This window comes from Lingula anatina, chromosome 9 (genome assembly GCF_051362555.1).
Source record: "Lingula anatina isolate TDL-2025a chromosome 9, LinAna3.0, whole genome shotgun sequence".
Classification (NCBI taxonomy): domain Eukaryota; kingdom Metazoa; phylum Brachiopoda; class Lingulata; order Lingulida; family Lingulidae; genus Lingula; species Lingula anatina.
In genome coordinates, this window is record NC_141775.1 from 9,081,893 (window position 1) to 9,105,419 (window position 23,527).

At 37.4% G+C, this 23,527-nt stretch overlaps 2 protein-coding genes across 3 annotated transcripts; both read right to left on the minus strand.

The window, feature by feature from the left end:
- Nucleotides 1-2,762: 2,762 nt before the first annotated feature.
- Nucleotides 2,763-11,209, minus strand: LOC106174986 (uncharacterized). Of its 2 annotated transcripts, XM_086996228.1 has the most exons (12): nt 10,476-11,208; nt 9,212-9,362; nt 8,620-8,762; nt 7,928-8,137; nt 6,824-7,570; nt 6,364-6,432; nt 6,026-6,088; nt 5,722-5,766; nt 5,004-5,048; nt 3,808-3,849; nt 3,629-3,679; nt 2,763-3,486 (listed from the first exon to the last, which is right to left on the minus strand). In XM_086996228.1, exons 1-12 carry the CDS (start codon nt 10,539-10,541, stop codon nt 3,466-3,468), a joined length of 1,653 nt encoding a protein of 550 aa, XP_086852354.1. In that variant the 5' UTR covers nt 10,542-11,208; the 3' UTR covers nt 2,763-3,465. The 2 variants fall into 2 exon arrangements, with proteins under 2 accessions (XP_086852354.1, XP_013412271.2); XM_013556817.2 differs by lacking the exon at nt 5,004-5,048 and having other exon boundaries at nt 10,476-11,209.
- A 1,063-nt stretch (nt 11,210-12,272) lies between these two features.
- Nucleotides 12,273-23,418, minus strand: LOC106178181 (glyceraldehyde-3-phosphate dehydrogenase). The gene is made up of 11 exons (XM_013561305.2): nt 23,262-23,418; nt 21,992-22,059; nt 19,345-19,444; nt 18,856-18,962; nt 18,198-18,288; nt 17,650-17,768; nt 15,095-15,233; nt 14,739-14,833; nt 14,381-14,459; nt 13,534-13,715; nt 12,273-13,220 (listed from the first exon to the last, which is right to left on the minus strand). The coding sequence occupies exons 2-11, from the start codon at nt 22,018-22,020 to the stop codon at nt 13,151-13,153; spliced, it is 1,011 nt and encodes a 336-aa protein (XP_013416759.2). The 5' UTR covers nt 22,021-22,059; nt 23,262-23,418; the 3' UTR covers nt 12,273-13,150.
- Between the last annotated feature and the right edge of the window lie 109 nt (nt 23,419-23,527).

The following is a 23,527-nucleotide window of genomic DNA, read 5'->3' on the forward strand; positions in this document are numbered from 1 at the left end:
ATTTTTTGTAAAAGGCTAGCTTTTTCTTGCCATGAAATTCAACAGCTGAAATTCAACAATTCCTCCTTCAAGCATTTTAACCCTACGGTCCTGAATTTAAATTTGTATATTTTTTTAAAAAAGTATGGCATTCCTTCTTTCGCCACAAATGTCACATTAAAATAGTTGTGTGAGAAAGGTCAATAAATACATAGATGAAAAAAGTCCAGAAATAAAATACGTAAGATGTGACTGGTCAGAATAGGCAGTTTTTAAGTTCGAATTTGGAAACATGAGTAGCTTTGCAGGGTAATAGACATAAAAAATCAGTTATTAGTATGTGAAAGCTTGTCGGGATCCGAGAAGCAAAACATAATAGGATCGGTTTAGCATTATACCCTAGAGCAAACAGGAGCAAAATTGAATTACCACTTACGATATTTAAGACATGAGAGTCAATGAATATAATCGCCTAATACAAACACAATGAGCAAATATCAATTACAAGACCAACATCCGCTTCAATGAGCAGTAATACCGACGAAAGGGGGCGCCAATGAAGTTTGCTTAGTTACCCCGCTATCCAAAATCAATTATGCGATCGATCTGAAAGAAAATCTCCGCAGTAAGACTTTTTGTTCTTGTGTATAGCTGACATCGATGAAGGGTTCATTTAAGGAATAGTCATGCACCGATTATAGAGTTTGATTCGTGTGTTGTTTCGCAATTTTGACAGTTATGCCTCAACATGGTACTAATGTTTTGTGTGCTATTTGGTTCAAAAAATGAAAATTGTCATCGAAAGAAAATTACTCAGAATCGATAAAAATACAAATTCAAAAGTCATATCGTCATAATTTTGAAGCCAAAAACTTAGTGTTATTGCATTTGGGGTGTATTTGATATGTTAGATAACCTGTCTGGGCAAACAATAAATAGAAAAAAACTATCATAGAACCTCATACGGTTTTCATATTTTTTTCCAATAATCAAAATAAGCCTCCATTATCCGGGGACTGATTCTAAAACATGATAATAATAAAGAAATGGAAAAACATATTACTCTGCTGCTATATACAGTATACCCCAGTACTTAGTACCGCCCACATCTATCTTTAATAATTCAGCTTTTATTGTCCGTGAAAAACCTAAACCAGTGTTACGCCACGATAAATCGATTAAATAAATATTGGTGTGTGTGTGTGTGTGTGCGTGCGTGCGTGCGAGCGAGCGAGCGAGAGAGAGAGGGAGAGAGCAAAGTCACAGTAATGAACAATTTGCAAGTTATGATGAAAAAATCTAGCTATGTTATATATAATTGGGCAAAAAACAACAGTGGCTATTTACTCCTATTTAGATACTTTAATGTAATGAGTTTGTGTTTAAGAAACAATTGGGCATAAAATTCAAGATACTAATCCTTCGTTTTTATTTGTCATTTAATATTTATCTTTTACGAATCTAATCTCTGCTGCGAATGAATATGTTGACTAAAAAAAAGATTAGTCTATTTATAATAAAACTAAAGAACAGGGCGGTTACCATTTTTTAACGTGCCTAATATTTTAGTTTAGACAAATTTAAGCAAAAGATCAAAATTTAAGATAACACGATATTTAAGAACCAAAAATACTACTGATTATAAGTTATCGTAGTCAAAACTTATGTTTGCTGTTGTTTCCTTTCAAAAAGATAAAAAATTAAGATCGATATGCTCACCGTAAACTGAATAAAGCACCATAACTAGCTTTCTGGTAAGTGGTTTTGTTGGAAGACGAGCAAACGCATACAATAAACCCAGTTCAGTCATGCCGACACGAAAATTGGAGACTTGGCAAAAAAAGCTAGAAGCACATCCCAGGTGACTCTTTCCGATGAGAAATCCCAAAGATCCTTCTGAATAAATACTTCAATAAAGCGCAGATAATGTATTTCTCAGACTATGTGATTTCCCTGATTTTAGCACCAGTAGTTCCCGTTCGCTGTGCTCGTTATTTCTTAATTTTTTCTAATCGTACCATTTTCTGACTCTATTTGTTTGGCTGAGCGTTTTAAGACGACGATTAGCAACCATTGCTTCTCGGATCCTGACAGGCTTTGAAATACCAATAATGTTAGCAAGTCGCTTCATACTCGGTAGCGTAGTTGCATTTATTTGACAAATGGAGTTGAAATCAATTGTAAAACACTTTGAAGTTTTGCCAGGGTCGAACGAAAAAAATGACTCGCGGATCGATTGGCTGAAATTTCATTAGTCAATTAACCCTTCATAGAACACAGGTAATGTTAGATTGTATACGTGTAGTTGTAACAGGTGAATGCGTTCCCTCGGATTTTTCTCCGTGGTTCTATGCGGAACAAACATTTTGAATTATTCAAGTCTTAAGTGTTGTTGGCACTTCCACTGTATACGGTATAGCTTAATGCTGTTATTATGTTTGACTTCATTTGAGACAATACGCAGTGTCAGGGTAGTATTACTGTGACATCGGGTTCAACTGACTGCTAAACAAACCGTCGTGCACGCATGGGCGTTCGTTTTCACGTGTTTGCGAGTGTGAATGTGCTTGTGTAAGTACGTGGTTATTTTTCATACTACATGCTCATAACATAAAGATTATTTGTTTTCCATATTTGCGGGTTAACATAGCTCATAATTCTTGCACAAATTAAATGCGGACTTCTCCTTTAGTATTGGTATTATACCATGCTTCATTAAAAACCACATAAATCGATGGATTAGACATAATATAGATAATCAATAGTAAATACAAACATATCGGTAGGAATAGCTTTATTTTCCATTATCAGTTGCTATTTTTAAAAAGCATTACCTTTTAAAAATAGGTAGTTAATGACTTTTTTCGACTAAAACACTTTCAATTTTCTTTTTTATTATGATTATCAGGAATATATAGATAACAAGCAATTCAACAACCATATTGTTAATAGGGATAATAAATTCAGAAAATTTGCTTCATTATCATATTTAAAGTACAGTCCTCCTAGAAGAGAGGCTACATGCTTTTATATACAGTAAAAAAATGTAACTCTGTGTAGGTTTCTCCATGAGCTAAGTTAATATGCAAATAAATAAATCCACGCTCTGTCCATATAAAGAATTATCATTATAAAGCGGCGTTTTTACTTTATTTCTCCTTTCTGAACACTATCTATGTAATCATACGTCTTAAGAAAGGTTGTTTAAAAATGCGTCTTTTGTCAGTTCTTCGAGAAAGATCGATATACAATATCTGTATCTTTAATCCCGTACCTGTAAACGGCCCGTTTCGCTAAAAAACGTTTACTACTAAAACGAAACCTCCCCTAGAGTTCCAGGTATTTTCTATTTCTCTTTCTGGGAAATAGCATAGTCGCTTCATCTGAGCGGACTTCTAATGAATCATAACCAAGACAGAAGTTGTTATTCCTTTTTTTCCAAAATTTCAGCCTCTTTGTTCCATTCAAAAATGTCTTGTGATCACATCACACCACTTGCTGCGCCCCCTGAAATAATACAAAATGGGTTAAAGACGCCCTTCTGGTGAACTCATCTAGATATATTAAAAAGAAAAAGCACACATTATCAAGGGGCAATCCAAAGTGCACGCTTTTAAGGGTGCGCATGCGCAACAGGAAGGAAACTCACCGTGGGAGCCATGGTGTCGTGGGACACGGCGAGAACCGGGGCAGTGTTAGCCTGCAAAGGAGAGAGATAGAGATGTTTCATTTTTAAAAACTATATTTTTGATCAGTGTTTTTAAATTAAAGTCATTGTGTAAGATATAGTGAGATTTTAGTGGTAGGGGTCAATATTATTATTATTACCTCTGCTGATAAGACTGTGATTTCTGCTACCGCTGTTATGTCCTGCAACAAATAAAAATGCATAAATTATGGTCCTCATCAAAACAATTCTTTAATAAAGTGTTCAATTATTTGATAATTACAACTATCAGAAATCCGCAAAAAAAAGGTCTTCAGACTAAAAAAGTAAAACACGAATTAAAGTCAGAAGCACAGCACATATTTCCCTTTTTTTTTTTTTTTTTTTTTTTTTTTTTTTTTTTTTTTGTTGTTACTTTGTGAGATCATTATTTCCAAGACTTTTGACTACAGTTACCAAGTGTTTCCGAAATAAGAAAACTGCATGAAAACTGGTAAAGTGGTATAACTGGGCATGTGCAGGCAAGGTTTGGATAGAAACAAACGGATGACACCAGTCACTCTCATGCAGGTTTATAAAACACTTTGCACAACTGATTACAGGTAACATTCTCTTGCAAAACAAAAACATCACGGAAACCTGCATTGGGCCAGCCTGATTATCAGAATCACGTTTTACAAGTCTGCATTGCCATAGTGCCCTGGGAAAGCAGTGTTATACAGGGTGGTATTGGGCATGCGCGCAGAAAGCTCAAGACACTCCCACGTGGAGCATATGTAGGAATACACAAAACATGACAGCATGCAGCAATAAACCACTGAATGAACAAGCGAAAGCACATTTAAAGCGTGAAACATCAGAGTTCTCATGCAAGTACTTCCCCATCCGCATTGGTCCAACCCCACTACCGACGATTTCTGGCGTCAGTTCCACAAAACGGCGAGTCTTGGCAAAGATTTGTGAGAATTTTATCCAAATAATTTTCTTTTAATCAAAAAGGCCGCTTTCCTGACCTTTAAGTCTCTTCTTAACAAAACCATAAAGCATAGTGCCAGGTCGACTAAGCGTAGTTGGCTATCCGAAACTGAGCCCCTGTTGCACGGAGCTTGCAACAGCATGGAAAACGAATTTTGGTCCACTGTCGCTATAGTAACAGTGGGCCCAAAATTCGTTCTCCAAACGGTCGCAGAAGCGGTGTAACAGGGGCTTTAGCAGTCATTTGTTATGAAATGAAATAAACCCCAGAACGTGAGGCCTTTTGAAAAACAGACCCCTGAGGAAACATTTATCAAACAAGCCACAACATGTATCACTTCAAAAGCTCAACCACCGCATATGTTCTTCTTTAGTTATGTACCTCACTGGCGCCGGCTTTTACTTTCTTTTTCTTCTTCTTTTTCTTCTGTTTTGGGAAAAAGGAAATAGTAATAAAAGCTACTCTAAACACGTCTAAAATGTTTTGCTGCTTTCAAGTACAAGAAAAGAAAAAATACACCTCTAAAAATATGTCTACACTAGTGACTTCATCTAAGAATGTCAAGTATATTTGTATACTATTGCATATAAAAAAATTACAAAAGGGGCCACGTTAGCAACGTTAACATTGTGCAATATTGTATACTGTAAGTCAAAATCCATTTGGAATCAATATTGCTTACAGCCTTAAACAAATCAACAACGAGTCCGACAATACTTGTTTCGACTTTTTTACATTTTCTTTTTGGAATAAGTTTTTTATATATTGGTCAATATCTTTTAATGGTTGTAAAATAATGTTGTTGGCCTGAAGGGAAAATGTCGACATCAGACACTTTTTTTGTCTGTCTGAGACTCCCAAAAAGTGGTATAGGTATCTAAGACAAAACAATGATTAGAAATAATTCTTCGTGTTAATTATTGAATAAAATATGACTCACTTGTGCGTTTGTGTTTTCGTTTTGTGATTTATAATTTTTGGGAGACTATTTTGTTAAGAGAGATGGCTAGATGTAAGTTTCACATTTCTTTTATCGTTTAAACTATGAAGGTTATTTATAACGTTATTCATAATTTATTCATGTTATAACAACCCTTACCTTTTCATCGCCTCCCGCGTCTGTCGCTGTGGCGTCAATCTGCGGCTGAATTGTAAAATATTGTATATGTATAAAGCACTTGCCAATTAAAAAGTGAGAGCTTGAGACTCACTCAAATCGAACACATTAAATTTTCATCTGTTACATGTTTTCAAGACTTAGTTATACGCTTGAAAATAAGTGGTGATGCGCACGCGAGCGCGTGTATGCAATGAATGCGCACGTATATCTATACATGTAAGTGTATTCAAAATTAATTTAAAATCCCGAAAGTTTGGGATTATACGCATGGTTTTCTACTTACAAGGGGAACAACTGACGACTGTGGTCTATGTTTGTTTGCAGTCTTTGGAGTTCCAATAGTTGGCTGAAAAGTTATACAATATTATGTTAAATAATTCATCCTATAAGTTAAATGATATAAAACTAGGTGTTCAATTCCCCTTTTTACAGATTAATTTGATAAATGATTCTTTTTTAAAAAGGGGGCTTACCCCTGCCATCAATTGTAAAACCTTTAGTCTAAATAGCAATCTGTTTATGTCTTCAAATATCCGGTCAATACGCTGTATTATTGAATTACGTATGTTGGGATCTTCAGTAATATCATTATTTTCTAAATATTAAAAGCGTCGCATTTACCAAAAAGGGCTCTCCTTTGTTTTTATTTTCCCCTTGTTGTTCTTGTTCAGAGTTTGTGTTTGGTGCATCCTGTAAAATACAAAATGGGGTCTATATGAAAAATAACGTTATATAAATAGAAAAATGGCGGGCCAGAATGGCTCTGACCTTTTCACTGACTGTGGGAAGCTATAAGTTTCAGGAATGACTGAGAACGGCGGGACTGCCCTAAAGCAATTAACATGAGACTACAAGCTCTTCGACAATATATCAATGAAGCATTAAGGTATGTAAATATGAAGTTCAAGCAATCGCCCATTATAGCTGTAACATAAGAATTTCAAATTAATACACCATTAATCGATTGGGCCTACTATATCAAATAATAGGTCAATACAAATGTTTGACTGTCAAGAATTACCATTTCCCGACTTCCATACTAAAGTGGCTGGGATGACAAAAACAAAGAACAGAATCTCACCTCGCCATTGGAAAGAGGCTCTGCTGGTATCACTGGTTCGGCACCCGATGTTATCCCCGTTGCTATGACAGCATTGGCAGCAGCTACCAGCTTCTTCTTTTTCTTTACTTTCTTCTTTTTCTTATCTGCCCCTTCATCGGCATCTCCGTCGGCTCCTTCGTTTTCACCAGCCTCACCGACTTTCTTTTTCTTCTTGATCACTTTCTTTTTCTTGTCGTCGGATGCGGCTTCACCGGCTAACTCAGCGCCATCTTGCGGAGTAGCTGTGTCGTCTGGGTACGGGTTTTTCCCGCCTATTCCTGGTAGCGGTTGGTATGGATTCAACTGAGGTTCTCCTTTACTTTGAATTGTGCTGGTCACCGTGGTAGAATCGTTCCCTCCTGCCTCTTGACCATTGGGTTCGATTTGACCGTCACTATTATGTTCTGTTACAGATGTAGCCGCAATCGTGACGTCAGTAGGTGTTGTGACGTCAATATCGTTCCTCGTGGCAGTTTTCACCTCTGAAGAAGCTTCACCATGTTGCGAATTATTTGTCACTGTTTCTTTTGAAATTTCCACAGGTGTAATGTCACTAAAAACAGGGGCGCCTAATTTTGCATCTGGCTCGACAGTTTTTTGGGCGTTTGAATTGTTTTTAGTTGGCAAAACAGTATTGTTTGAGTTGGTCGTGACCGGAGTGATGATTGCCGTTGTCTTCATTTCGTTATGTTTTGCCGGCGCAACAGCAATCGCTGGCTGAGTTGTCTGAAAAATATGAGATTTCACATTTGAAATCTGGCAAAAATGTTACAGATGTTCAACGTTATCGTTCAAAAACCCACTTTGAATCCACAATTAGGCCTATAAACAGTATTGGCATCCACAATAAAATGTCATTCACACGTTTTGTCTTATTGACTACCCGATATAACGAAGACAATATATGAATATACTATATGAAACAATTAACCCCAATTTTCATCTCGAGCGCAACAACGTGAAAATTTCAAGTAAAGTAATTTTATGCCAATTTAACAAGCGGCTCTCTAATAAAAAAAAATTATATCACAGAAAAATAAAGATGATACAGGTTTACTCAAAATAGACTGGTAGCGCATGTACCTGCTCCGTTGCTGAAGATACAGCCGCGTTCGTTGTGGGGTCAGATGGCGTATCGAGATCTGTAGCTTTTTTCTCTTTCTTTTTCTTCTTAAAGGCATTTGCCGCTGTGATGAGCGCGCTCATGGACGAGATGACCTGGGCGTCTACTGGGACTGTCTTGGTCTTCACCCACAGGACCTTCTTGATCTTTTTAACCTTTGGTGGCGGCGCCTACAATAAATTAAGAATAGGAATGAACGAATGAATGAATGAATTTATGGATTAGTGAATTAATGAATGGGTAATGAATGAGTGATATATGGGGGAAGGGAGGGAGGGAGTGAAGGAGGGTTAATGCCAGACATATTGTGAGTATATAATGGAGTGCTTAGGTGAGTTATGACGTGAATTGGTTAATTAAATATTAAATTAGTTAATAAGTGCATGAGACAATAAATTGGTGAGCTAAGAAAGAAGTGAGTTAGTGTATTAGTGACAACGGGCACTAGAGCCCAGGAAACATGAAGCATTTATATACTCAATGTTGACAATATATTGTTATATACATAAGATTTTAAGCAAAATTTGCCTTTTTGGGGGGCACAAGGGAAATAAAACAAAAAAGAAATTACAATAACGAACTTTCGTTTCGAACCTCTTTCACCTGTAGAAAAATATCGGAATGACACCCCTTAAATGAAATTCCTTCATACCTGTTCCTTTTCTTCTTTCTTTTCCTCTTTATCTTCAGACACGTCCTCCATCACGAGAACCTGCACCTCGTCTCCTGTCGTCTCAGCGTTCGCTTTCGTGTTGTCCGACAGGATGTCCTGTAAATCCGGTTTTCGGCGCTCCTCTGAAACGAGGCCATTTCACAGTGTTAACAATTATTTTCTTTTTTTGATTCGTAATTTTTTATTTAAACCTAAACCGTCAACGCTTCGCATGCCTGAGCCAACAAAAACTCTATTGATATGGAACGTTGAGGATAATCACAATTTAAAGCACATGTGACAACGTGCAAAATAACTAAAAAAAAAAGCCTCTTAGATATGACGACAAATGACGCCAAGTATACAAAGCGCCCTCTTACGCAGGTATTTTCTAAAATAATAACTATTTCAAAGTAGTATTCTTTAAAAGATAAATTTAAATTGTTTTTAAGATGCAGAAATTATATGAAAACATATAATTCCTTCACAAAATAAATAAATAAATAAATAAATAAATGAGCAATCCACTTCCCCATCTCATCCTCCTTCATTTCTAGATCCAGATTCAGGACGGACAGGAAAGATAACATACCTAAGACTCCCTTCAACATGGCTTGTTTCTCCTTCAATTCTTCATAGTCTTCATTCATCATCTTCACCGTTTTCTTCGAGTGCCCTATTTGCGTGAGCACGCTGCTGCTCTCTTTGGCGTAGATACGCCTCATCGCTCGCAGAAACACGATCTAAAATTTATCAGAATAAATATTTACTTGAAGGAATTATTTGATCATGCAATATATGCTCAGTATAAACCTGATCAAGTTGAATTTCATTTCTGTATCTTCGTCGTCCTTGAAAAGGTCCCAACCCTTTTTTTAAAAGAGTATTAAAATACTCTACTATTAATAGTCACAATGCACTGATGCACTATCGGTCACAATTGAAATATATATAAAGCCACGCTTTAGAGTTTGCTACCAAGACCGTAACGTATCATTTACTAATTCCGACAACAAATAAAATTCCGCTGATATTATCAGATAGACATACACAGGGTACACGTATTTAGTGAGATGCATTCTTATGTGTGGCACACAGGATGAGATAAATTATGCACGAATGTGGACGGACGTGAATTCCAGCGTTCGAGAAAGGTCACGTCCAGCTAGTTTTCTTTCATAAGCAATTAATTAATTAGTTAAATACACTGCACGAGATGTTTTTCTCGGAACAGGCCAAGAAACGTAAGCATGTGCGCGCACGCTAGAGTATGTCAGTGATTTTATATCCACTTTTTATTCTTTTACAAGTTCAGCAGAGTAAAATAGTGGTGTTTTTCTCTGCCCAGATGACCATAGGCGAATACTCTCTCAGAGGAGGTAGAGTTTAAAAAAGATTGACACATGAATGTAAACTGAACGAAGAAAAAATATGAGAAAGAAACAGTAACATGTCAAGTTACCGTGCACGCACAGCAAGGCATTCTCCCACTTATGCACGCGCAAACAAACACACACAAATCGATACAATTTCATGGTGGTTTGCGTCTTAAAAGTGTCAACAAGGGGTCCATTATCTGTGTTGTCACCTCTTAATTATTGTTCTTTTTTATTGTTTTAACGGTTAAACTATCGTTAAAATTAAAAATACCGTTTTTCAGGTTTACCACAGCTGTAAATGTTTTAGTGTAACTATCACGTTATGCAAATACATGTACACATTGTAAAAAAGTAATATTAATCCTGCTTTATGTGCCATACTTTAACCGTTGATTTAAATCAAGGAGGCAAGAGAAATTTAAAGAAACTTAAAATTAAAAAGAAAAGAGGCAGAAAATTAAAAGCAAAGGGTCTCACCTGCATCTCCGGCTTCATTTTGCTCAGTTTATCCTGGACCTCCTCGTTTTCCCAAATGTCACTCATCTTGATCTTTTTTGTATTATTTCAATAAGCAGCCTTTATTGGATGTGTCATCGAAGAAGTACCACAATTCAGTTAACAGTAAGACCCCTGTAAGATTCCCGTTGTAACTGTCACCATACATGTACATGTATCTCTCCTTTGGCTAGTCATGTCAGGCTGGAGGAAACGTGACAGACCTTGTGGTGAAGTTTGTCAGAAACGCAGGCTTAATTTTCTTGATTTTTCTTGAAGTTGTTTATCCAATGACTGAAGAGTACTTGACTCCGCTCATTTCTAACTTTATCATGAAGTTAAACGCCTTTCTTTGGGAGAAAAAGTGTCTAAGAGCTCAGTTGAGCTGCCAAACGCCTTTCTCGTCCTCCATTTTGAGAAAAGTATCAAATTGATTATTGGGGCTTTCGCAAGAAATCAATTCGACCATGGTGAAACAGAAAACACAACATTTCTTGAAAGAAATATCGAATAATTCAATATAAAGGACTGCGTGTGCTATGGATATTGGATTTGTGCAATATGGGATGCAGAACAAGAGGTTGGTTATCGTCTGCTGGGTAGAGCCTCCTTATGCAGACGATTGTCAAAACGCCAGGTGGTGAACGGAACTGAGAATAATTTCTTTAAAATCAGTTAACGGTTTTAGGAATTTAGTTTTGACATCCTTATAAGTCGGACGCAACATTTTGGTGGCTTTCTTATTTTTTCATCTCAAACAAACAAATAAAAAACTTGTCTTTTGGGCCTTTTTATGATATTGTCCATCGTAGGGCTTGGGGGTGGGGTTATATTTGAAATTCTTAAAATCATGCGTTTGTTTGAAGAGATCACTTACTTTCGAACCAGGAACTCCAGAAAACAGAAAATAAGAATTGCTGAATTTATATTAAGACCTTTTTGAACCAAGAACTCAGCCTCCTCCCTCCCAAATAAACAAGAAACGGTGAAAAGTTAAAATACCACACAAAAAACTACGCCATATTGTTAGACGACCATAAATTTAACACGACTCATATTTGACCAATATTCTCGGTCTTGGTAATACTAAGAATACACGGATCATTACACAAATTTAATCGTGCCGGCTGTGGCAGCGGGTATTGACGATTGATCCCGGGGCCTACCTACCTGTATTTTGGCAACCTGGTCCAAGATCAATAGGGGTCATTAAGTTATGTATATATAAACTGGCCTGGTGTGTTACTGTGTTTAGTAACGATGTCAAAAATCAAAACATAGACAATCATTCACTGCCTGTTGATCAATCGGCATAAAATGAGGCAAAGGAAGACGGGATTGAGGCAAATTTACGATAAAACGTCGACCACATTGTGTAGGTTAATCAATTTTTAGAATATATCTGTTGTAAAAAGTTCATATCTCATTCGACCAACATTAGGCGATCTCACGCCTGCCACGTGGTACGGAATTAGACGAAATTACCCGAAGAAATATCCGTGTTGCCAATGCGAGCATAGGTTGAGTTGAGACGTTAATTATTCTCTAACCATTTGAACCCCAATTTAATTACATCCTTAATCAAATTTATGTTATATGCAGGAGTGTGCGCTTATATAGCATTTTTTTGTATCACAGAGTTATGCCCTGTCCAAAAGTGTTGAGAAAATTCCGACCTATAAACCCGTTTTGAAGTTCTCATTTCTAATTTTGAACCAGAAACATTCAGCTTCAACAAAGAGTAAGACATTCTCGTTCATCAAATCAACAAACAACGAGTCAAAATGTTTAAAACATTTTAATGAGTTTTAAGCCAGTTCCCCTCCAGTATCGTTTGGTGCCTGTGGAAAGACCAACCAACGCACACATTAACTTCAATAATTACACTGTTAGCTACGGTTTGAAAAAACAAAACCAAAAAACAACTTTGTTCAACTCCTACAAAGTATCTCTATTAAATCTATTCAAACCCTTTCACTCTCAGTGCAAACAATTTCAACTGATAACAGGTACGGGTCTTTCAGACCTAACATGGACAATTATTGTGATACAAATATTTACTGTCTTACTGAATCAATAAAAGGGAAAGATCTTCCAGGAATTTCCTGATCCAATATCTCCAATGTATTACTGGCAATATGCTTTATAATATATATTTTGCTTAATTCATTGTGACAAAGTTTAAGTATACAAGTAGATGGCAGCACCCGATTTGGTCTTAGTATTATGCAGTACTGCATTTCTAGAAGTCAAGCGATGGTGTCCAGCAGTTACCTTTTTAGAGTCCACGATATTTGTGGTAACAATCCAAAATTCTAAGTTAATGGTTGGGAAAAAAAGGGTAATAATTGAGACAAGACAAGACAAAAATTTCTACAGGCTATTATCTACAACCCTTCTTTTAAAAAGTCAACTGAAATAAACAAATGAAGATGGCACAAGAAAATAATAATAATAATAATAAAAAAACACTGAATTCACGCTTTCACAATATTGGCAGAACAGGAGTGGCTGGTTTTCTGTTACCATGTAGAAAAATCTGTGGTAGCAGAAAAAAAAGATCTCAAAATTCCTTGGCGCTGGGTCCCATTTGCGAAGGGCTGTGAAATAAAATGACTGAGAAATGTCTAAATCTTGGAGGTGACGGCTCGAGGGGTTCATTTCTTGCTGTTGATGTATGCTAGGAGGTCCACCACTCGGCAGCTGTATCCAAACTCGTTGTCGTACCTGAAAAATGACCAATGAATTTTAGGAACTTTTATTTTCAGTAGGACGCAGAGATAATTTCTTAGGATTTCAGTGTGACAGAAATGGCAGTTCGCTTGGAACCGTAGTCCATTCCACATTACTTTGTACAGGTGTCATTCACCCACATACTAACCCCAATACTTCGTCTAACCCTAACCTGTACTAAAAATAAGGGGCCCTGGACTTCCATGCCTAGGACTAGCATTCCCGTCACACAGGCACTCAATGCCAAGAGACACATACTAGGCTTTCCCTGACTATTCCCATAACTCCCTCTTTCACCCCTACTTACCAGGAGACGACCTTGACAAAGTTGTCATTCAGGGAGATTCCAGCCTTGGCATCGAAAATGCTGCTGCGCTCGTCTCCATTGAAATCGGAGTTGACAACCATGTCTTCGGTGTAGCCTAGCACACCCTTCAGTGAACCCTCCGAAGCCTCCTTCATGGCAGCACAGATGTCAGCATATGGAGCCTGTCATTACAAAATAAATTTGGTTTCAAGGTTTATAAACGTACATATTCTGATAAAGTATGTGTTTAATACAGTTTTTGTAGCTTTCCAGGCCTGTAGCCTGGGGGCAGTGGGGGTGGGGAAGGATGGGGTGGGGATGTGGGGGAGGGGTTCCTGGGGGTTAGAAAGATCTGCCCTTTTTGTCAGGGAAAAGCTCTATTCTGGCTAAAATTTGATCGAAGTACACAAACGTTTCATTGTAAAAGGTCCAATTTCTTTTACAGAAAAAGAACCCCCCTTTTGAAATTGCTGGCTACAGGCTTTCATTTCTGAATCGCTCTCTGGTGCTGGTCTCAAAATAGAATTCGGGTCGAAATTTGGTCTTAAGTGAAACACTTGAGGTTTTAGTCAACTCTGGCCAAGATAAATCACTGGTAATGAGTATCGTCCCTTTACATATGAGGTAACTCGTCACTTAAAAACTAAAAAATAAATATTTTTGAATGTGTGAATCCCACGGAGCCATTTAAGGTGACAAACTTCTCAAAATTACCAAGAAGCCTATTTTCAAGTTTGACAAAATTTTCAAAGTTAAAAAAATAACGTTGGAATAGAATTGTATTCTGACAAAATTTTCAAGATCGACTATATTTTCGAGTTTTAACTGTATCCCATCCAGCACTTACCCCTGCCTTCAGGCGGCACGTCAGGTCCACAACTGAAACATTGGCCACCGGCACACGGAATGCCATACCTGTCAGTTTACTGGAAACCAGAAAGGAACAATTACATAAAAATAATACACGTAGAACTTAATTTTTGCACTGAGCCTCAGGCTTTCAAAGGCCAGCAGGCCTAGCTATTTTGTTTCAGAAAACAATCACATTTTGTACTGTAATCTTATAAACAGAAAATATTTCCTTGATAAGAAAAATATGTATATGCCCCCCTCCAAAATAAATAAATAAATAAATAAATAAATAAATAAATAAAATAAGAAGATTAATAATAATAATAATAATTAATAATAATAAACACTGTTACCCATTGAGTTCTGGGATAACTTTGCCTACAGCCTTGGCAGCACCAGTGGAAGAGGGGATGATGTTTGTAGCAGCTGTACGTCCACCACGCCAGTCCTGTAATAACAATATATTGGTATGTCACTGGGGTCCTCTCTAGCACAATCTAAATACCTCACAGCTGTCTTCACTAGAGCCAACAAAACCTAAATATGTCACAACTGCCTTCTCTACCGCATTTTTTAAATCAAAGAACACAATCTTAAAATGTGTCACATCTGTCTTCTCTGTTGCATTTTCTATACCTTCCAACACAATCTACACACATGCCACGCCTAGGACTAGACATCTGGACCAGACCATCCACAAAACGCTCACCTTGGCACTTGGTCCATCTACAGTCTTCTGTGTGGCCGTGTAGGCGTGGACAGTGGTCATCAGTCCCTCCACAATGCCAAACTTGTCGTTAAGCACCTTGGCTACGGGAGCCAGGCAGTTTGTTGTGCAGGAAGCATTACTGGATATAAAAAACATTATATAATAACAGTAAGTTTTTTTTTTATACTATTTCCGTTAGTATAAAACTGAATTTTTTGCAACAAATTCATTCTTTCCAAAGACAGCAAGACAGCAGTTGATGGGAGCTGCTTAAAACAACAATTCTGTGCATGTCAGAGGACAAGGATGAGACTTTTTGTGCCCCCCCCCCCCCCCCCCCCCCAAAAAAAAAAAAAAGTAAATCTCAACCCTCAACTAACAATCTCTCTTCGTAAGATCTATATTTTATAAACACTACAGCACACAGGGGTCGAAATGTTTAGAAAATCATACTTTCCCTGCCGGGAAAGTGATTTTGTACATTACTTTCCCTGCAAGAAAGTAGCTTTCCCTGACAACAAAATCATGAAAACCGATTTCCCTGATATTAAATTAGATTATTTTAATAAAATGATGAATTATAAAGGTAAGAACATATCTTTGAGAAATGAACGTTTATTGATATGAAATAAACTAACATGGCATCCATATATAGTGTTTTTTATAGCAACTAGGTATATTTGTTAACATTAATGTGACTGAAATCTTAGAACCAAATTCGTATGCTGCATCTGTAGTGCTGACTGAAAGGACCATCACAATGGCCAAGAGAGCACGAATATTAGGGTAAATGTCTTTAAGTACAGTCAGCATTCTACTTAAAAAGGCAACTATGTCCTGGCCCTTTTCATGAAGTTCCAGCATGGATTTTTTTAATGAGGCCATTCAGCCTGGCACGTTTGTTTTAAAGCCAGCATTATCCAGTGTCCTAAAATGTTCTGAAAGCCTTTCAACTGTCTCATCTCCATACTCGTCACTGTCTATATTCTCCATGGGTCCATCTTTGGCAGCTAAAAAGTAAATATTAATAGTAATTGATTGATTGAGATTTTATTGCAATTATATACAGTTACAGAGAAATAACTGGAAACTGTACACTAGAATGGTAATGTGAATACTTTACTATGAACTGAAGGCAGACTTGCAATTATCATGTAATCATGGTCAAACCAATAAACAATTGGACTTGTTCCTAGTGTGCACAATGATTAATTCCATTTGAAACTTGGGGCATTTTCTTAATAGTAGACAATTTCACACCAATTAGAAAAGGGTAAGTTGAAGAAGTGCAGTGAAATTTTGATGTTACAAACACTCCATTTTCAAAATTAAAGGGAATAAAGGTATTAGGTCCTTAATTATAAAGGCTAGAATAACCCAAGACATCTTTAAAAAGGTCATCAGTTTGGTAGGAGTTCAATGAAAAAGAAATCAATCACTTCTCAAATAAATTAAATAAGTCCAGGTGGAGCTCTTGAGAAGAGCCGAAAATTCGAGGGTAAGAAAAACTCAGTCGGTAAAAAGGCCCATTTGTTTTTCAATACATCATGTCTTCAGCAAAGAGAACGAGGTAGGGCAATTTTAATGTTTACTACGTAACAGAAAAGTAAAAACGTCTTGTTTATCATTAAATTTACAGTTCATTGGATATGAAACTTGTTAGACATTATTATTTACGACGTACCTGTATCGTCGCCATGTGCACCTGCTTCACCCTCATTTCTTATCGTGTCTTGAAGTTTACATGTGTCTTGTTTAGCGAGTTTGCTTGGTTTTCCCTTGCTTTCGTCATTAATTTACCACTTGAGGAACTTCATTTTCTGACCATCAACCCCCGTTAGACTTGAGCCCGACTTATGCGCGCAACCTGAATCTTGCATCAGCTGATCGTGCATAAATGGCTGACCGATATTCGTTCCCCGTACTACGCTGTCTGGTGCCCGTTATTTGTGTAGGCTTGGACGCGGCGTCAACTTTGTTCCCGCACATTAATTTGTTTCCGTGAGCTGCGTAGGTTTGTACTTCTCTATGTTATACCTGCTAGCTGCGCAGCCTTGATCCTTTCTATGTTTAACATTGTGTAAATGGGATAGGGAACGAGTCAGATATACCACTGTAAATGCCTCGAGACGATTTTGATTGACAACTCTCTTGAAATTCAAAAGGAGGCCCCGTAACAAATTCTAGCTAGTCACGTGCATGCGTCCTTAGTTTCAGAGTGAGTACTTACGTCGAGCTTACTTGCGTTGTGGAAAATGGTTAAATAATTGACGGCTTGGTGCCAGGAAATAAATTTCATTATAGGTAACAGTTCTTCGGGAAAGCGACTTCTAAGTGCGGTTTCCCAAGAGGTTTTTGCATTTCCCGGGCATTTCCATTGATTTACCGGACGGGAAAGTAAGATTTGACATAGATTTCCCGAGCTCGCAATAGCTTTCCCACGGGAAAGCGGGAAAGTAACATTTCGACCCCTGAGCACATGTAACTGTTGATTTTCAGTTGGCATGCATGCTCATTTGTAGGGTCAAGAGACTGCATACATGAGTGCACCTTACCTAATGACAGGCATGCTGGGGTCGTATTTTCCTTCATTGACGCCCATCACAAACATGGGTGCATCTGCTGAGGGTGCAGAGATCACCACTTTCTTTGCTCCGCCCTTTGCAATATGAGGCTAAAACAAAAGAAACATACATACAGGTTGTACAACAAGTTTTTTATACGAGTGACCATATCACGCTCAAGAGCTTTTGTTAACTATGTATTCAAATGTCAAATGCAGTTTGTCCACATCTGATTGTTCGTCCCGATTCAATGCATTCTTTCCTAGAACCCATTAAATTTAGGACTAAATTAATTCCTAGCAAATTTGTATATGTGTGTGGGGGCGCAGACACAACTAAAAAGAGGATACAGATAAAATAATGTCTTGGATTCAGACCCCATTACGGGGTCCACTACTCTTGTCTGTTTGTGAAACAGATTCTTTGGTTGTTGTGATAAAACAGTCAGATTCATGAGGTTACTTCAATACGATTTCAGTTTGAATGTTGCTGTATTTTCCAGACGCTAACCAAGTAATCACAAGTTATACTCTACCTACCATTGCCTTTTCCACAGTGGTGAAAACACCCGTGGATTCTACTACATACTCGGCTCCAGCACTCCCCCACATAATTTTTTCAGGCTCTCTCCTGAAAGATTATAAAAAACATCTAATCAACAACTTTTCATTAAATCATTTATAAAGGACTGGAAATAGTTCTACATTAACTGCTACTACTTCACTACTTTTATGGTCGTTGTGAGGTCTTAATTACTTCACACCTTATGAGCTGTACATCAAACAAACTCTCCTGCTTGAGGGTATATCTCGTATCATGTAACATATACCATCCACTGCCACGCGGGAACTATAAATATACAGAATGCATATTATCCATTACTGCCAGCAATACACATTTCCTACGTTATGTGTTACTGCTATACTGCTGCTGCTACTGTAATAACTACTGCTGCTACTACTAATGCTACTACAAACTGTAGCCAGCAATTTCAAAGGGGCGGGGGTGTCTTTCTCTGAAAAAGTGGACCCTTTAGCTAGATCAAATTTTACCCAATGTGGACCTTTTCCCCCCGCAAAAGGGGCAGTTCTTTCGAACCCCTCAAACCCCCATGGCTACCACCTGTACTACTACTAACTGCTGCTGCTGCTGCTACTACTGCTACTGCTGCTACTACTACTAGAGCTGTAAACTTACTCTTGGAATACAGTAATGGCGTGGCCATCCACCACCAGCTTGCCGCCCTCTGCCTTCACTTCTCCAGGGTACCGACCATGGGTGGAGTCGTACTTAAACATGTACACCTAGGGAGAAAGACCAGTAATAATGACTACCACATGGGTTACAGACCAAACAGACCATGAAGCAAAATTAATTTATCCAGGGCCCCGTATCTCGAAAGCATCGCGCATTGCGACCATGCGCAAGCGTCTCGATTCCATAACTTGCCCATACTCGCCCCATATAATACCTTGTAGTCTCTATGTGATATCGCCATATTCGCAATACGCGATGCTTTCGAGATACGGGGCCCAGGTTAACATAAAAGAAAACACCTTCTTTTTTCACTCTCGATTATATCACTGAAAGTTCATGAGAGCTGCCCCCAACTGCTGTGTTCTTAACTAAGGTAATTGTTGTGGGTTCCCCATTTACGTATTACCATGTTAACTGTTATCAGATTACCATGTAATCCAGTGCAATGAAAGGATCGTTGACCGCTACTACATTGACTGTTCCTTTCTTGAGGGCAGCTCGTAGCACGAGACGACCAATACGGCCAAATCTGCAAAAATTTAATAGCAATTATAAATATAACAATCATATCTTACTGTTTATATTTCAAGACCTAATATTATATGTCATGTTTGAAATGAATATGGGTTAAATACATTGACTTTTTATAGAAAAATGATTTTTTTTATTTCATAAAATTGCTGAATTTTACTTAAAAAGTTAAACCATGCAAATATTTTAATCTATATAGGAAGGAATGAACGAATGGTGTAAATTTTCACAGATCTTTCAAAGTGCAGAAAGATACTGGTGTGGGGTAGTCAACACATGCTTTGGCCACAAACACTGAATGGGGATCGCACCAATGTAATTATTATATAGGTCAAGGAATTTATTCAGCACCACAGGTTCACCTGACATAAAACAGGATGTAAAAAGTTTTTTCTGTTTCTTAATCTGTAAGCCAAAGCAAGTTGCCCTTTTTAGCATTTGGTTAACAATTCCTCAGCTAGCCCTGACCTCAAATAAGTAGTGAACTAGCATTCACTAAATACTTCTTTATTGCAAAAATTCAAAAGCATCCTTCCAAAATCAAAAGTGAATCCTAAGTAAAACTGAAACTTCACACTGATCTTCTTACCATACTCATTAAATGAAAATGAACTTAATTTCACCATTTTCAATTAGATGTATTCCAGGCAAGGGGAGTTTTAGGGGCAATTCACTGCAACAAGTAGGCTTACTGGACATAAATCATAAAAATCTAGGTCATACGGAAGCAGGTATCACTCAACCTCCAACACAAACTGTACAATAAGCCTGTGCTCAACCCTGCACAATTTGTGTCAGTATTGTATGTACAACTTGATTCCATATTCATTGTAGTACAGCCAACCTTTGTCAACTGCTTATTTATATAAAAAAATTCTAGACGGCTGAAGAAAATGTCAAAGTCTAAATAATTTTTGACAAAGTTTGTCCTTGATTTGATTCGACATTATGATTTTGCTTTAATCATCCAGGCATTAAGAGAAAAAAATCCATCCCCCAAAATTCAAGTTAAGCTTAAGATAATTGGATCTTTACTCAATTTTTTGCCAAACTTTATCCTTGATATAATGGCTAAACTCATCAGGGCATCTGGCAAAGAAAAGGAAAAAAAAATACAACAATTTTCAGATATCACTGAAGAACCCTCGACTTCTATGACAGCCAGCACAGCAACCCTCTCCATCAGTAAGGGGCATATATGCAATGGAATGTACAGGTAGGACATATATGCAATGGAATGTACAGGTAGACCAGCAGAGGCAGGTATATATTACAGCTGGCACTGTAGACTGAAGATCAGACAGATCAGGTTACATTGACCAGGTACACACTAGCAGGATACTGGTAGATAGCGTTCACTCCCCTCTGACCACCTGCTGCATATATATAGACTTATATCATGATAACTGTGTGCCAGATACTGAATTAATTCTTCAGTTCTAACCTTTAAAACTATATACTTTTAAATACAAGTGCCTAGCATGTAGCTCTTTTAAGGGTGGGGTAGGGGGATATGGTAACTCCCCCCCCCCCTTCATAACGCTACTTGGCATAAAGGCAGAAGAGGAAATAGGTGGCAATACAGTCTTCTTCACCAGGTGTCCCTCAGCCTGTATGAGGTACCTGTACTTATATAATGGATAAATTATTTGACCAGCACCTGTTGAACAGACACACATAAATCTACCACCTGATATAAGGCAATGATGATCATGGGCAAGACACATCCGGGTCAGTCATACAGAGGTGACTGGTTTATCTTAAGGCACAGACATAAGCCGGAGTTAAAAAAAAAAAAAAAAAAAAAAAACTGAACATTTATCATGGGACCCAATACCTAAACTTAATGAATCTCAGGAATCATTAGAGAGAGAAAACAAAAAAAAACAAAAAAACTTCCACTTTTCTGCAGAAAACACTCATATCTAAAGACATATTCAGACACAGCCAAGACATGTTTCCAGTATTGTTGGATCTAGCTATCTCTCTACAATACAGATTACATAAAAGTCCATCTTAAAGTGCATTCAGAACAGCGGACCAAAACCCCATTTCCAGAGATTAGATCGATCTACTTTAGATCGACCTAACTCCCTGGGGGTTCACGCTAAATAGCTGTCAGCCGAGCGGACACGAAAGTTAATTACCCCCTTACAGCTTGTAGTAGGCGGGACGGACATTTAAGCCAGATTATCTGACAGTAATCTAGTGAGACTCCCCGCGGGAATAGATCGATCTAAAAGCTCTGGGAATGCAGACTAACAGAGCTGTGGGTCAAAAATGGCAGACCCACTTGAATACTTGTTGTTTACCATAATCCCTGCGGGTAATCTATTCAGTGTCTAATGGGGAATTCAGCTGCAAGCTTTTTAGTGTGCCATATTTGATCTGCAGAGCTGTTAGTCCACTGTTCTAAAGGCCATCTTGTGTCTCTCTTAGTATTGGACTTGATCTTAACAGGTCATGTATTTATTGATGGTAACCACAATAACAAAAATACACAGTGACAGACAGACAGACAGACAGACTTGTCTCCATTACTTACCCATTGATGCCAACATTTGCTTTTGCCATGTTTGATGTTTGGTTACCACTGAGAGACACTATACAAGCCTGAAAAAAATATGCACATGTAAAACACCCAAGTACTAGTAGGCATACATAAGACTTAAAGGGGGTTTTGGTGATATATTAACTTCAGTTGCAAAGAAATTAATTTTCCATGAAAACTTTTACCGGATTACTCATTTATCCCAATTAAAGCAAATTTGATGCAAAATTCTTCAGAAAATAGAGATCGTATGAAAGGTTACCAAAAAAAAATTCAAAGGCAGCGTTATGAAAACTGAATACATTACAACATGACCAAAATCTGAAGGTGCAGTTCAAAGCTCTTTTGCAGCTGATCGAGTGATTAATTCGGTTTATCCCTTGGAATATCAACTTTATTGGAGTTATATAAGAAAATGGTGAAGAAAGTGGTTTATATGAGTGACTGGGAGTCTACACTCCACTGAGTTAATAAATTAAGAAAGAATAATAAAACAACTAAAAAAAAAACCAAATGAATAATGTAACCCATACTAATATTGGCAAAAATAGTAAAGCATATAACATTTATAGGCCAATTTAGAGTACATTTACCACTTGTTTGAGCTTTCCTATGTCATATTACTTCAATCTAAGATATCAATATTTAAAAGCTGTATAAACTAAGTCAATGTCACATATAAGTCAAGGGCAACTGCTTATCACGATTGTTTGTATACGATATGGTCAATGTCATTGTAATGTCCTCTCAATGACAACTGCATCGAATAGTAAGACAATTGCAAAGGAAGGCAAAAGACAGGCGATCTTCATATAAAACCAGAAAAGGTGTTAAACTACAAAAGATGTCTTTCTTTCATGTTGTCCTTTTCATGGTAAAATAAAGACAAAGAACTCTGATAAAAATGTGCACGCTCTGGCTGACATACAGTACATGCCTCCTAAGCTTTATCATTAAACAACAAGTCAGCATTCGAATGGCACAAAGTTTTTTTGAATTTCTCTCAACATTCTCCCTAAAATTGACAAGGTCAAAGGAATAAAAAACACGCTGTTTTTTGTCAGCCATGTTTTTCTCGTCTCCGATTTACCGGTTAAATTTCGCAATCGAATAATTAATGCAGTTCACATTTACAGCTTGCAATAACTGGACGGTCAGCTACTAGAATATGTACTTAATCATGACGTCCAAAAGATAAGCATGGTTCTTAGATAATGTGACAAAAAAGCAGAAGACTGAACATCTTCATACGGAAAGCACTCACCTTGCAGGAGTGAAGAGTCAGCCGGGAAGGGCATTGCTCACGTGACCTCGTGACGTGATGATAAAGATTTTTTTATTACTGACATTCAAACCAAAAAGAAAATAATGAAAGAATAAAATTTTGGTGTTTATTATGAAGCGACAATTTAAGTGCAACATTTACAAATTAATCGGCATCAAAAGTTAATGTAGTTTTACAAAAAGGGTGGTTATTTCAGAAGTTCCCGTCCAAAAGATCTTTAATAAATTAGAAAGGTGCACCTTATT

Bases quoted from the DNA above. Each gene is read 5' to 3' on its own strand.
- LOC106174986 (XM_086996228.1), bottom strand. From the start codon at position 10,541: ATGAGTGACATTTGGGAAAACGAGGAGGTCCAGGATAAACTGAGCAAA. The intron at 8,138-8,619 runs GTATGAAGGAAT...AATTTATTGTAG, and splicing joins AGAAAGAAGAAAAGGAACAG to GCGCCGCCACCAAAGGTTAA. The intron at 6,089-6,363 runs GTAAATGCGACG...ATAACTTTTCAG, and splicing joins ACAAAGGAGAGCCCTTTTTG to CCAACTATTGGAACTCCAAA.
- LOC106178181 (XM_013561305.2), bottom strand. From the start codon at position 22,020: ATGGCAAAAGCAAATGTTGGCATCAATGG. The intron at 19,445-21,991 runs GTAAGTAATGGA...AAATTTTTGCAG, and splicing joins GCAAATGTTGGCATCAATGG to ATTTGGCCGTATTGGTCGTC. The intron at 17,769-18,197 runs GTAGGTAGAGTA...CTTTTGTTTTAG, and splicing joins CCACTGTGGAAAAGGCAATG to CCTCATATTGCAAAGGGCGG.